At 41.2% G+C, this 15,595-nt stretch overlaps 1 protein-coding gene across 4 annotated transcripts in view; it reads right to left on the bottom strand.

Annotated features, from left to right (window-relative positions):
* prkag2 (protein kinase AMP-activated non-catalytic subunit gamma 2) overlaps nt 1-15,595 on the bottom strand; it is a 52,854-nt gene that overhangs the window by 24,929 nt on the left and 12,330 nt on the right. For 3 of the 4 annotated variants that reach the window (XM_004080873.4, XM_023949890.1, XM_020712659.2), the window contains one exon: nt 15,412-15,524. In XM_004080873.4, the coding sequence (XP_004080921.1) occupies nt 15,412-15,524 (113 nt within the window). Of the gene's footprint in view, nt 1-6,648; nt 7,744-15,411; nt 15,525-15,595 lie in introns of those variants that run through there. The other variant, XM_011488653.3, reaches the window with a different exon arrangement.

The following is a 15,595-nucleotide window of genomic DNA, read 5'->3' as shown; positions in this document are numbered from 1 at the left end:
CGGGCACAGCTGCTCCGGTTGCAGCCCTCACATCTGCCAGGTCAAAACTAAGCAAAGAGGACTAAAATAGTGCAGATGTGTGTAAAACCGAATTTCAGGAATCAACTCTCCTCTTCATTTTTGCTAAAATGAAGATCACAACCAGACATTTCTGAAGATAGAGATGGCTCCACTTTGCACACACTTGGAGCACCAAGGTTTTCTTCTTCCCCTCAGAGAAGCAGCTGCTGCAGCAAGAACCTCTCCTTAGTTTTTCCTCTGTCTTTGGTGTCTAGTAACCCATCTGTTCTCAGCCTGTCAGAACAGTGCAAGCTTCAAGGGGGGTCACAGCTCTCTGAGAAGATCCACAATCACAATTGTTTTGGTGACGCACAGAGAACCTGAGCAGCATTAAGGGGATCAGGTTTGTTTTTGTTGCTGTGCTCTCCGCTCATCCTGGAGGCTCAGGAATTCAGGCTTCTGACGTCTTCACAGGCTCACAGTGAACACACAAGCACCTTAGACAGCTGCATTATTCTTCACGGCTCGGAGACAAGCATCAGCTTCAGCATCATGAAGACGTTCACCCCCATTTTGGGACAGAACTGCTGCAGAACCCAACCAGGATCCACACAGCACCAGCTCCAACACAAACAGGAAGAACAGAAACTATGATGAGCGTCTGAGCAAGAGGAGGACTCGACAGTTTTTGCCTCTTTTGAATACTTGCCTTTCTCAAGTTGATTGATTTGTATCTTAGATACTTTTGGGGCCATGTAACAATGATTACAGTGCCCTGATGAAGCAGACAATAAACTAATTCAAATCAACAAGCTGTTAAAGGTGGGCGATCTATCACCTTATGAGTTCTCTTTTAAGTGAAACCCTACTGAAGCCGGATCAGTTCACTGGTTCACCACTAGGGCCCCATTTTAGAAAAAAATGTAATTATCCAGTCACTTCAATTTAAAACTTACAGCTTAAAAAAAACTTTTAACACATTATTTAAGGCCATACAAGTCCTTGAAATGAACCATTCCCCAAACGGTCTCTCCATGAGTTGCAACAGACTAAACTGCTGCAACTTTTTTCTAAATCACCGGAAGACGACATCTCCACCCCTATGAAGCTTCAAATGTGTTACTGAAAATGATTATTGGAAACAAATAAGAATGGTGGAGAGTTTGAATCCACATTGATTTCTTTTATTTGTATACAATAAACTTCTTCTACAAAGCTAATAATACGAATTACCTCGTAATATTCAGAGACTATTCACACAAAGGGATGGTGATTACTCCCTGAAGGGATGTGATGATTTTCAATTGCCAGCAGTTGGAACCATGCATGCATCCATCCATCCATCCATCTTTTTCCGCACACCTGGGACTGGGTCACGGGGCTAAGCAGTCTAAGCAAAGATGCCCAGAAGTCCCTCTCACTTCCACTTCCTCCAGCTCCTCTGGGGAGATCTTCCCAGGCCAGCTGAGAGACATGGTCTCTCCAGCGTGTCCTGATTCTTCCCCGGGGCCTCTGCCCAGTGGGAGATGCCTGGAACACCTCCCCAGGGAGGCATCCAGGAGGAATCTGGAATAGATGCCTGAGCCACCTCAACTGGCTCCTTTTGATGTGGAGAAGAAGCGGTTCTACTCCTAAGTCTCCACGGGGGACCGAGCTTCTCACCCTATCTCTAAGGGAGCGTCCAGCCACCCTACGATAAAAGTTAATTACAGTCGCTTGTATTCGGGACCTCGTTCTTTAGGTCATGACCCGGAGCTCGTGACCATAGGTGAGTATTGGAACGAAGATCAACCGGTAAATTGAGAGCTTTGCTTTTTGGCTCAGCTCTCTCTTCACAGCAACCGCATAACTATGCTGCTCTGATCCACCAGTCAATCTCAAGCTCCAGTCTTCCCTCACTTGTGATCAAGATCCTAAGATAGTTAAACTCCTCCACCTGGGGCAGGAACACTCCACCCACCGAGTAATGGTAATGGAGTCTGATGGTGGGTAATGGTAATTGAGTGGCAGACAGGTCCTGGGTGACGAGTCAGACAAAGGGTGTTTCAGAAGCCCCTTATCAGAAGTACAATCAAGGACCCAGCTACGTCGCCCGGATTGGCGGATCCCGGGCCCCACTCTGGAGCCAGGCCTGGGGCTCACAGGCCAGCGCCTGGTGACCGGGGCTCTCCCCACACGCTCCAGTCGGACCGAGCCTGAAGAAACAACGTGGGACCACTCTCTCACGGGCCCAACACCCGCAGACCTTAAAAGGGCCCAGTGCAATGTGGTTTGGGTGGCAGTCAAAGGCGAGTCATGGAACTTGGCTTTTAGCAGTTAGAACAAATAGGAAAAGTATGTGTGTCAGTCTATAGGATTAAACAGTAGAATAGCTTTGAGAACCAATACAAACAATGCCCAGACATAGAAACAATTTACTTTCAAAGTTAAAGCAAAACTGTTCCTAAAAGACAAGATGGATGAACAAAAATTATGAAATATCTCATTATTTACTGTGAAATGTCGTTTGGGGAAAAAGAGAAATATAACTATTTGGAATATTATGGGCTAATATGTAAAAGTAGATCGAGGAATAGGTTTAGATAAGCATTGGCTTCTGCCTATCCACTTTTAAATATGTATTTTTTAGTTCAGTCAAAAAGAGACTTATTTATTTACTTTTTTTTTACTATTTATTTTATTTGTCCACTTTTTTTAGAGCACTTTTTTGTGCTCTTTTTTATTGTTCTACATGGTTTGTTTGCATGTTCGAAATAAATCTGATCTAATCTAAACATATGACCTGATTTATAGATCATAACCAGGTTCTGAGAACAATTAACAACTAACCAGTTCGGTCACAATGAGCCTGCAATATTGTAATAAAGTTGTAATGATGTTGCCACATTACCACAATTATGTTGCATAATTTAAAATAAAAATATTTCAAAATTTGGTTGTTGTGTGGTAGTAGTAATACTTCAAAATGTCATTCTTATCCCATATGAAACTCTTCAATGTCTTCAGGTGAAGCCTTTACATTTGTACCTTTTACTGTGAATCAAGTTCATAAAGCTCTCAGAGCTCTGAACCACAGAAAACCTCCTGGGCCAGATCTGATAGAGCCTTTATTTTTAAAAATAGCTGCTGATTTTATTGCTCAGCCCCTTACAATACTTTTTAATTTGTTAATTGAAAATCAAGAAATTCCTTCCATCTGGAAGTCAGCTTTTGTTACTCCTCACTTAAAAGGAGGAGACCCTGCAGTTTTAACAAACTACAGGCCAATCTCCAATTTGTGTGTCATGTCAAAAATTCTTGAATCTCTTATATGCGATCAACTTAAAGAGTTTTCATACTTAAATGAGCTTATCTCAACATTGCAGTCAGGCTTTAGGAAAAAGCACAGTACCATTACTGCTGCTACAAAAGTGATAAATGACATTCTAGTTGCTCTTGACAAAAAGCAATATTGTGCTACACTCTTTATTGATTTGTCAAAGGCATTTGACACTGTGGACCACATCGTATTAAAACAAAGGCTTACCAGTTTTGTCCTTTCAGATCATGGTTGTCTCCTGGCTCACAAATTACTTGAGTAACAGAATCCAATGTGTCAGACATAATGGTTTGTGCTCTGTATTCTTAAATGTACACAAGGGGTTGCCACAGGGTTCTGTATTAGGACCCCTCCTATTTGTCATGTAGATCAATAATATAGGTCAAAATATGTCTGATGCAAATATGTATTGTTATGCCGATGACACAATTTTTTATTGCTTTGATCCATCCCCTGCCACTGTTGTTAAAGCTCTGCAAAAAGCTTTTGACACGGTACAGCTCACATTTTTCCTGCTAAAATTAATGGTTAATGCAGACAAAACCAAATTAATGTGTTTTTCAAACTCTAGAAAAACACCACAGGTTTTCCCTAAAGTCTCCACTCTGGAAGGAAATTAAATTGAGGTGGTTCATGTGTACAAATATCTGGGAATCTTGATTGATGATGCACTCTCATTCAAGCCCCATACTGAGAATCTTGTTAGGAAACTGAAAGTGAAACTGGGTTTTTTATTCCGGAACAAGTGTTGTTTTTCATTTGGGATTAAAAAGGGACTTGTCACAGCAACTTTTTTATCCATTATAGATTATGGAGACCTTTTATATATCAATGTTTGAGTAAGATTGATTCCGTGTATCCCGCCGCTTTGAGGTTTGTAACAAACTGTAAGGCCTTGGCTCATCATTGTGAACTGTACTCTCGAGTAGGATGGTCTTCTCTGTCCACCAGGAGGTTCACACACTGGTGCATTTTTATTTACAAATCTCTTCTTGGACTTTTACCTTCTTACATGTGCAGCTTGATCGAGCTGAGGACTGTGGAATCATACGGGCTGCGTTCCAATGACTATTGTTCCATCACTGTTCCATTTGATCGTACAGAACTGGGAAAAAAAGACTTTTGTCTTTTCTGCCCCCTCCACATGGAACACTCTACAAAAGACCTGGGGCCTCATTTATAAAACTTTGCGTAGGATTTGCGTCAGAAGTGGCGTACGGATGAAACATAGGACGTGCGTACGCACAGAAATATTCGGATTTACAAAACCGTGCGCACGCACATCCTACGCATCTTTCCCTTAATAAATCACAATCAATTCTAAATGCAGCTCAGCTTTTGCGGCTTTATGACACGCCCATAGTTGCCCATAAATAGTCCGTGAAACGCCTACAAATGAATATTCATTGATTGCGAAATCATGGCAAACACAGAGAGGAAATGAAAAAAACGTAACTTCCCTCAATGTGAAGTAGAAGTTATCGTTGGCGAGGTGGAAAAGAGGAGAAAAGTGTTGTTTGGAGGGCACAGTGTGGGCATTACTAATGCCAAAAAGGCACTAGAGTGGCAAACGGTGGCAGACGTCGTAATTGCTGTAGCCTCACAACCTCGGACCGTGGCCGAAATAAAAAAGAAATGGTCGGACATCAAAGTCGAGGCAAACAAACGTCTGGCGCTGCATCGCCAGAGTGTGTCTGCCACGGGTGGGGGGACGACACCGGAGCTGATCCCTCTTGATGAGAGACTGGTGGCAATAATTGGGGAATCCCTTTTAAGTGGAGTGGTGTCTGAGGCGCAGGGGGAGCACCGAGGCCCCAGATGCACCGGGTGACACACCCCCAAAAGCCCGCAGAGGTCCAACAGGACGGCTCGAGGAAGTCGGAACCGGCTCATAAGCCACTCGTCCTCGTTTGCCAGCAAGTCTTCTTGCTGTCTAAATATGCGTTCACTCCGAATTCTTCCATTTGCCACATCTTCTAAGAGCGCAAGATCAGCCATTGTGCGTCATTACGCATTGTGATGGGGCATTTTATTTCCCTCCATTGAATTATATCTGACAAGCTACAGATGTCGGTAATAATCAACGTGGAAATGGGAAATTGATCAGCGCAAATGTAATTTCTTGTTGCTTTCTGAATGGTTGAGACATACGCCATACATTGTTTTATCAAGAATAAAACAAACTAAAGGCATATGCATGAATACCATAATTCTGTAGGTTATGAAGAAATGTTTAACTATGAAAACAACTTTCTCCAGTGGACAATTAATATGTCTGTCTGTCTGTCTGTCTGTCTAATTGCAAATATACGAGAATATCAGTTTTGTACATTATTTCGTTCTGTTAACTATATTATTTATGAGGATGAATTGCACAACATGCCAATATTGCAGAACATATTTCACTTTTCTTTCTGCAAATAAGTGTTCATTTGAATTTCTGTTGTAATTTTCGTTTGATTTTTTTTGTTTGTTTCACTGCTGATCGATCAAACGGGTGTTCGTGTAGGATGTTAATTGTAAGACTTGCTTTGTGAAGTCGTCATGTTATTTCTGAGAGGCAGTATTGTAATTTTCACTTTCACGTGTTTCTTCCATCTGCCGACGGTGTCGCCGTTTCTCATTTCACCCGTTTTTGTGCGTACGCCTGGGTCAGAGCTTGCATGAAGGACCGCACATTTTCCCGTCAAGTTTGCTTTTTATAAATGTCAATTATTGCGTAGAGAGTGGCGTACGCCTTCTTTTGTGCGTACGCAACGTTTATAAATAAGGCCCCAGGAAATTAAAAGAACTCATTCCACTAAATACTTTTAAATCCAGGCTGAGATTGGAAGAGAAGGTCACTTTTTACTGCACTGGTTTTACATAAGCTCTTATTTTTATTCATTCTATTTTTTAAATGTTGACATTTTTATTGCAAATGTAATTTATTGTTTCCCCCTAGCCAGGAATCCCTTGAAAAAGAGATTCTTAATCTCAATGGGACAATTCCTGGGTAAATAAAGGTTAAAAAAAAAATGTTAAATGTCATATTTATGTTAATCATAATTAAAAAAAATGTTAAAATATGATCAAATATAATATACATAAAATAATAAAAAAATTGGTTATCAATTTGCTTGTGTCACATTTCTGTAGTAGTGAAGTAAAAACACTTTTTCATAATGTTGTTGAAATGACTATGTTGTAAAGATGTAGAATTTCTATTACAATCTAAATTACTTAATGATGTGGCAACAATGTTGTGGTGATTTTACAGGAATCTCTCAATGGTCAGTGTGTTACTCTCCCAGGTTGCCATGACAACACAGGAAGAAACTTAACCTTACTGTTGTCCAGAGGGCCGACAGGTTCAGACGTCCCACGGCACATCTGTCCAACTGTCATCCTGTCCTCTGCACCGGCCCCCTCCTTACTGCAGGACAGCCTGCGTCCCGTCCGTCTCAGCAGCAGGTCCCGCCTCTTTCTGAATGACAGAGGGAGCAGCTGAACGTAGAGGACGCCGCATGGCTCTGATCGCCGTCTCACTGCCTTTCTGTCCGCTGCATTGTGCAGCCTGTCCCCCTGACACCCCCCTATGTCCTCCACCATCACACAGGATGTAGACCTCCTGCGTTCTCCTCCTCTGTTTTCCTGCCTCCTGCAATCCTGTTCTTCTCTAGTTTTGGACCTCTTGTACTCCCTCCTCTTCTCACAGTTCTTCGTCTCTCTCATGTCCCCCTCTCCATCCGTTTGTCCACATGGCTCAGAGCTTCTCCTCAGCATCCGTCTGTGTGTCTTTCTTACGTCTGTCCTCCTCTCCTCCTCCTCCTCTCCTTCTGCGTCCCACTCCTCCACCCTCCAAAAAGGTTCACTCCTTCTCCTTCCTGCCCATCCTTCTGTGTTCCGCCACTTTCTTAGCATCAGGGTACTGAGGCGTCTCATTGTCATGACGATGTTCTGTCAGGTGAACCAGGTGTATCAGTCTCCTCTGTCCACGTCTGATTGGCTGCTTTTTTTTCAGATTTTTTTCAGATTAACAGCTTTAACTGATCTTTTACTGTCAAATTGAATTTTGAAAAACAATAAATATAAAACTGAACTAAAATGGATAATATAACATGATCAACTTGAAAGAGTCCAATCAAAATTGTACTTCAAAGTCCTTTGAGGCTGGCCAATCATGACGCTCTCCTTTACCTACTACAGAAATTTAAGGAAGGGAATTTTTCATAAACGTTACCTTATTTATTCCCAGATCTCAAATCAAGCCAAAGCAAAACAATAGACAGAGGAGAAATCCTACAATCCAGCAGAGACGAGACTTTAGGCTCTTGTCCAAAACAGAACCTTCCAGCATAATCAGAACCTGGAGGATGTTCTGACCATGTCAGACAAACCAAAGTCGATTCAGCTGTTAGGACAGATGTGTTGTTCTGCTGAGAGTTTCAGTCCTGTAGAGTTTCAGAGCGAGCGCACTAGTAATGGTGTCTGTGTGTGTGTAATTATGTGTACATGTGTGTGTGCTGCTCACATCAGACACGCCTCCCTCTCTGTCTGCACTGCAAAACAGTCAGCAGGTAAAGTCAGGTTGCATCAGTGAGACTTGAGACGGCTGCAGGAGGTGACTCTGACCCGCAGGACTTTGACTTCTCGGGTGTTATGTGTGACCCAAAAAACACGATCCATTTGTTCCAAACGTGGACGGAACTAATCCGACCTCAGATAAACACTAACAAGATGACACTGTTTTTAGGAAAAACAGAACATTTACTTGTGTCATTAAGCAGCAGAAACTCTCAGTCTGGTTCCGATGTTCTAATGTTTTTCCAGATTCAACTTTAGTGATGATGTTATAGAAAGTTCTGCTTTTTTAAGCTTTATCTCAGCATGAAGTCAAGGAAGTCCTAGCTAGTGACTGATTCATTCCAGCTCCTTGATTCCTTCTTTTGTTGTCATTCTACTATAGATCTACTGCTGATCATGATTCTGTTTATCACCCATAGCTTCAACTGACCAACGTCATTATTATTATCCCTCCACCTCCGTGCCTTACTGCTTTGAGTCCTCTTGCTGCCTTGCTGCTTTGAGTCCTCTCATCTTTGGTCCCATGTGGTCCCAAACTGTGTTCATGCTAGAGATTTGTTTTTTATGATGCAAAATGACGCAAAATGACCCCTGTCCAACTGTTAGCAGGTTTCATTACTGCCGTATTTATCTGTGCTTATAGAACTGAACCTCTGCTGCCTGCACATCCAGCAGTCTTCATGCTCCTGGCAGAGAATGCCATGACGCTGCTGCTGCTCCTCATGAAGCAGTTCAGTTTTACAGTACTCATCTCTGTGTTTTGGGATGTCAGGAACAAATGTTCCATCTGGGTCAAATGTGCTGGCTTCAAAAGAGGATCACACTTTAAAGGATTATGAGCAGAGACAATGTAGCAGCTTTCTGCCATCAGCTGTTCTCACACAGCAGCTGCAACACAGGTCAGCTCTGAGAGGAAACTCGGAGAAACTTCAATTTCTTAGTTGACTGTCCTCTGCCAGAACTTTCATCCAATTTCAAAGAGTAGAACATCTCAGGGGAGCTTTGCAGACCCAGCACAGAACTTCAGGCAGAGCGGAGCTGCAGTGCCCCCTTGTGGTATGTGGGATCTCTCTCTTGTTCCTTCTTTAGAAGTTGCAGAGTGGCTCAACCTTCCTATTTAAATGTAGCAAATCTCAACAGATAACGTTTAACTAACCCTCACTACTGAGTATACAGGTAAGACTATACTTGGAATCTCAGTGGAAAAAAGCACAAACTATTGGTGTCTCCCCATGTATGCTTTTTCTTTCCTTTCACTCCATCTCTGGTTCTGGTCCTGCTCATGTGCATTTGGTGCAGGTCAGTACAGCAGTCTAACAGAAAATCTCTCAGCTGACCTTCATGCTCCAACCAGTCCTTCAAGCTCCGAAGAGCAGATGATCAGAGTCAGACTAGCTCTCTGGCTCTCAGAATTAACAGTAGTGATGCACATCTTTCATGTCATGTTTAAGCCAGTAGGAGGCAACATAGACGAAGAAAAACAACATTCAGTGTTTACAGTTTTTCTCAGTCGCTTTAGTACAATTCTCAGATCAGAATGAAATTCCCAAAACTATTTGTTCAATCTTCACATCATGATGTCACTTGTGCACATCATATAAGCAGTTTCTCACTTCTTTGAACAAGTTGCAATTGCTTTGGTACATCCATGCAAATGATTAAGTACAATTCTCTGCTCTTTGCTACATTATCAATTGTTTATGTCATGTTGATCAAAATGTATTATGTAGTTCACTGTGCAATAGTCTTACTCCTCAAAACACCTAGTCATTAGTTCATCGTATAAGTCATTAACTGCAAAATGGTTGACCAAGTTGTCATAATGTGACAAACATATTTCTATACATCTCCATTATATGTTTTTGTCTAAATCTGTCCTGAATTGGTAAATTGCTCTCAGGTGACTTGACTTCCTCCAACAAAGGTGCATCTCATTGACAGTGAATAGGCAAGTATATACTGTATATGGCAGAAGCACAACACAATGTTCTATGTCTGACAATGGAAGGACAAGGAATTGGGCGGGGTCAACAGCCAGAGAGAAGAAGAAGAGGAAGAGTAGTGAGGTTGCGTGGTGGAGGAGTTAGGGGGCAAAACCGAGGAAGAGGCCGAAGACATGTACGTGTTCCTGATGAGATGCGGATGGAGTTCATTTCACGCTACTCTCCTTTCCTTACTGTAACCCTATTGAAGAATTTTTCTCAGCATGGAAATGGAAAGTTTATGATCGCCAGCCACATACACAAATGACCCTCCTGGCTGCCATGGATGCAGCGTGTGATGACATCACGGCAGACGTCTGCAGAGGCTGGATAAGACACTCTAAAAGATTCTTTCCACGCTGCATTGCAAGAGAGGATATTCGCTGTAATGTGGATGACAATGTGTGGCCTAACATACAGGAACAACAAGAGGTGTAGGAAGACCACACCAATTCCTACTGCACTGCCTGCACTGTTGTACAGAATATTGTCCTGTTTTTCCCTTTGTGTTACTGTTTGCAGTGGGTTTTTTCTATGTTGGTATGGCATGGTCTGTCAACAAATTACAATATGAACAGTAAAAGTGTAAATGTGAATCTTGTCCAGTCTTTTGCAATCAAACAAAAAATGTGTAACTTACATTTTACAATAATTGTCATCCAAACTTTAGCCATAGTTTACATCAGAACCTCCCTCTAAAGTACAGAGTTATATTGACAACATGACTAAGTAATTTGACTGTCTTGTTCGTAGACAATGACACAAGGACTTGACATTCTGATGGCACTGACATGTTCAATGACATAAAGACTTAGTTTTGAGAGATGAACTGAAGATTTTGAGCAAGTTACAGGCTTTTGCAAGAAATCCATAGTGTTTTGCTGTTTGTACAAATTGTTTTGAGAAATGCACACACGTATTTGCAAACTTCAATTCTGATCTGAGAATTGTACTAAAGCGACTGAGAAAAACTGTAACAGTTCTACTCTCCAAGACCCACTTCAATGAAAATGATGTTTTTAACATGTTCTTGTAACATTTTCCTGATGATGAAGGACATATATAAAGAAAACTCAGATTAAAATAGCATTTCTGAGTATTTATTCTTTCAAATTGTAGTAAATAAGGATTAGATGAAAAATGCAAAGGGATTTTGGAAAATGACCGGAGGCTTACTTCTCCAGTCAGGCCCACGACTCAGAGGTGAATTTCTAATGAACTCCTGCCGCTCTGCAGAAACTATGTCCTAGAAAACAACATAGGATTTTGGGGATTTTTGCTAAAATGTCATCATCATAATAAAAAAAAAAAACACTATGAGCAATTTTACAACAGATTCAAAGATGGTTGGAGAGGGACTTTAAAAGAAAACAACTATTAGTTGGACTAGACTGTAGACTCAACTTTTGGTGGTTACTCCACATTTATGGCTGGCTTATCTTGTCAAACTAAAAGCTCTGGAAACACTAAAACACGCACTTTAAAACAGCAGAGAGATGGATTTTTAAACTCTGGCTTTAGTAAAAAACATAAACAGAGATGATCCCTTAACTAATACCAACAGATAAGTGCCATGTATTTGTCCAACTTCAGATTCTGTTGCTATAATCAGTGTTATCAAATGTTGTCTGTGAAAATGATTATAAAAAATAATTATTTTAGGCCTAAAATGTAGTTTTCAAATACCCACATTTTTTCTCATTTTTAAAAAACAAAAATTGAAAACCATGTTTGGCTTTACTTTTTGAGTCCATGTGCTGTTCCTTCTCCACAAAAAGCTCTATAATCTGTTGCTTGCAAGCAACTGGTGCTTGAAATATTCATGTTTTCTTTGTTTGATTATGACAAGCGCGTAAATACTTGCTCTCTTCTTCTGAGGGAAAAGCGAGTTTAAGAAGCGTAAAGTTGCGCAGCGCCACCTTGTGTACAGGAGTATTTCTGTTTACATTAAGCGCCATCTAATGTCAGGGAATGAAATTGCATGTTCGCTCGGCTCATCATCAGCGAAAATCGCCAGGGTGTGAACACAAAAAACGTGGCGAAAAACGCTGGCGAATATTCGTCCCGGTGTGTACGGGCCTTTAGAGTCAGCGCTCTGACCGAATGTCTCTGTTAAAATTGAGTCCTGCAGTCAGACATGAGGCAAAGCGCTCCGTAGCCTCACCCGGAGTTTCTGCATAGGTGATCGCGCAACACTGTGATTTTAACCTCAAACTGTGGGAAATGTGTCAAGTCAACTGAAAATGTATCTTTAATACGGATAAGTGGAAAATATTTACTTAATGTGCTTTTTTTCTATTTTATCACAATGACAGGTGAGGCCATGCCTCACTTGCCTCACCTGATCGCATGTCACTGCCTTACTGCTACAGTGTTTTGACGCTGATAGTAACATTGAAATGAATGAAAATTGTAGAGCAAGATTGAAAACGATAGGATACAGTCAGAAGATCGAGACAAATTATGACAACACTTTCCTCCCCAACAACCAATTTAAAGACCCACGCCAATGAAAACTGTGTTTTTGGTGTTTTAATATATTCTTGGAGCATTTTTCTGATCATAAGAACAGTAATAAAAACAATAAGCTTATAATAGCCTTTCTGAATATTTCTTTATTCAATCAGAAGCAAAACCACGATGTTTGAAAAAGATGATGTTTTTGACTAACCAAATACTCTGGGTGGGCCACAATCTCCCTACTCCTTTCCTATCTGATGCATCTACTTACAGACAAATAGATCCATGTACATCTTTGTTTTCCTTGTCTGAGCTGGAATCTAGTTTAAAACCGTAGTGCTGGATTGCTCGATTTTGCACCGCTAATGTTAGACTGTGGGCATAAGGGCCTGTAAGCTAGCTGTAGAGAGCGTAAACAGTGACAGGAAGGGGGCAGGCTTACTCTGCACCAACAGTCCCACAAAGAGACTTCCTCTGATCAGACACAGAAGATTCTTATGTATGGAAAGGCTGCAGCCTTACAGGTGTTTTTTTTCTGAACACGTTTTGTCCAACAGCTGAGCAAATAGATCAGGGCTGAAGGCCTCTTGTGTTGGACATATTTTACTGTTACAACATGAGGGTTGTGGATCTTCTGACACACAAGGTGTATATTTGAATAAACCCCTTTTGTATTTGAAGCTAAACTTTATTTAAATTGATTATACTCATATCAGTTTTTTGTTGGAGCGGACGGAAAAGAAAAGGAGGGAAGAAGAGAGAGTGATGTTAGAGAGGATGGGGGGGGTAAGGGTACAAAAAAGGAAGAAAATAAGGGAGGTCAAAAAATAGGAGATTGATTATAGAAAGCGGGGCAGAATCATAAGTTGCTGGACGGTTATAATAATCACTGACAGGTGTAAATGTTGGTTTAAAAGGGGGCAGAATGTTCAATGTTCTAAACATACATGTTGGTCCGGAAAATGTTCAAATACAAACATGTCAACATGTACACAATACAACGACAGTTCACACACACATGCCTAGAGTATGCAGACAAACCAGCACATGTGAAGCATTTCATTCAGTCACGTACACTATTTGTGTATGTGACTGAATGAACAGGTGTCAGCTCACTCTAACACAGGTGTGAGCTGACACCTGTGTTAGAGTGAGTATTTTTTTTCTGCTGAGGTGGATGATGGAATGTTAAAAAGAGAAAGCCTCTGCAGAGAGGGCCCCACTCTGGGAAAACATCCCCAGACCAGAAGCCCACCCCACCACCACCCAGGACTTTTGAGCATCCCCCCACCCAAACCCCAGGCATGAGACAGGGCCCCCCAAGGGAGAGCCACCCCATGCTCCAGGCAGCCACCCATCCTGCGGGAGGCCCAGAAGAGATAAAGGCAGGGGCCACCCACCCCTACCCATCAGGAGCATGCCCAAGAGAAGTGGTGGTTCCGAAAGAGTGTTGTAATCATGGCCCAACCAAGCTCAGGCTTAGAATTTAGGAGAGGCCCAGTGCTCGAGAACAAGGACCAGAACCCTCACCACAGGGACACCCCCAGGCTCAGATGTGATGATCCCAGGCTTATGGTCCTGCCAAAGAACTCAGGGATCCCTCTCCCTGAGTGGAGAGAGGGCTTCTGGGCCCAGGAAGCCAGCACCCAAAGGACACAGAAGTTGTTGCAGAGGGCCTGCTTCCTTGCTAACCTTGCTAGCTTGAGGTCTCCAGTTTAGCAGTCAGAGCAGCTGATAAGTTGCCGCTAATTCAGTAGTTCAACAAAATAAAACTTCTTTCAAAATCAAATAATGAATAAAAAGGAAAATAATGTAGTTATCTGAGTTATTCTCTGTGGCCCAGTACCAAGTGACCCATTGACCTGTAGTGGATTCTTGCCTGGGGGTTGGGGACTCTAGCCCTGTGATGAACTGGTTACCTGTAGGGTGTGTTAGCCCAACAGTAACTGGAATAGGTTCCAGCAACCCCGTGACCCCAAAAGGGAATAAGTGGAATTAGAAGATGGATGGGACAAAGAGAAAAATGTTTGGTGTTTTAGTGGCTCAATATGTTAGATTTTGTTGTTTATTTATGAAATACCCCATGCTTAGAGATTTCAAATGAACAGCAATTTTATTTTGTTGCTTGATGCAGCGTTTAGACTATTGGTACTGTAGGCCTGATATTGTCTTTGTAGAAAACGTTTTAAAGTTCATAAAATCACTAACAAGTCTCAAAAGTGTGTTTGATTTTCATGCATAGATGGCTTAATAAAGTGATGACCAAAAAAAACCTGAAAAAAGGAACACTCTACCAGTTTTCGTTTCTATCAGTCATTCCTCTTCCAATAGGTCTGAAGGCCCAAATAAAGGGGAGAAGAAGCCAGTAGAGAAATGCAAAGGAGTGTCCATCTTTTTTTAAAAGATTGCTAGATCTATTGAGGCAAAAACTAGTTAGAAAATGTTTTCTCCACCATTATTATTAAATAGTTAAAACTCCTACTGTATAATGTTTAGAGCCGATTTAATTTCTAATCTAAATCTAATACATTCTTTCCACTCATATTCTGTCTTTTGTATGTAAAATCGTAGAAAATGAAAAAAAGAAAATACATTTAATTTGGTTCATTTTGAAACCCAAACAATGTTAGAAATAACATTCTGAATAAGGTTTTGAATTCAAAAGAAATGAATAATGAAAAGATTCCTACTTTAATCTCACACAGAATCACCCAAATGAAGTACTTCTACATTATTTCTGACTGAATCAAACACTTTGCAGCATCTGATATGTGACGATTGTTCTAGACAACCTCTGCAGTCAACAAGCTGTAACTCAATTCTGAAAGATAATTGTTGATTCAGATTTTTCTGCACGATGGTCAGATTTTAAAAGTAGATTAAACCTTGCTGAATGTGCAAAGTGACATTTTTACCTTTACAAGAAAAACAAAATGCACAATTTTAGAAATAAAACTTTCTAAAACATTGAAATTAATAAAAAATTCCAAACTTTGCCGTCAAAAATGCCGTTTAAATGAATCTCTCTGGTAATGGTCTAAAATTGTTGTACCAGTGGCGCGGACACACACACACATAGTGTACCTCTGGCCTTTTTTCTGCTGTTGCGGATGAACAGTTTGTTTCTGGCAGGTGATAATGGAAGTTGCTGGTTCACATCTCTGAAGGCTGACCTGAAGATCCCACTAAAACTGAGCCTGACCCAGAGAAAGAAATGCATAGAAACATTTGGCCTCTGAACAAACACAGCAGCATCTGTGACAGATAA

The sequence above is a fragment of the Oryzias latipes genome, chromosome 20 (assembly GCF_002234675.1).
Source record: "Oryzias latipes chromosome 20, ASM223467v1".
Classification (NCBI taxonomy): domain Eukaryota; kingdom Metazoa; phylum Chordata; class Actinopteri; order Beloniformes; family Adrianichthyidae; genus Oryzias; species Oryzias latipes.
The sequence above is the reverse complement of the archived record's forward strand: the minus strand, read 5'-3'. Positions and strand labels throughout refer to the sequence as shown.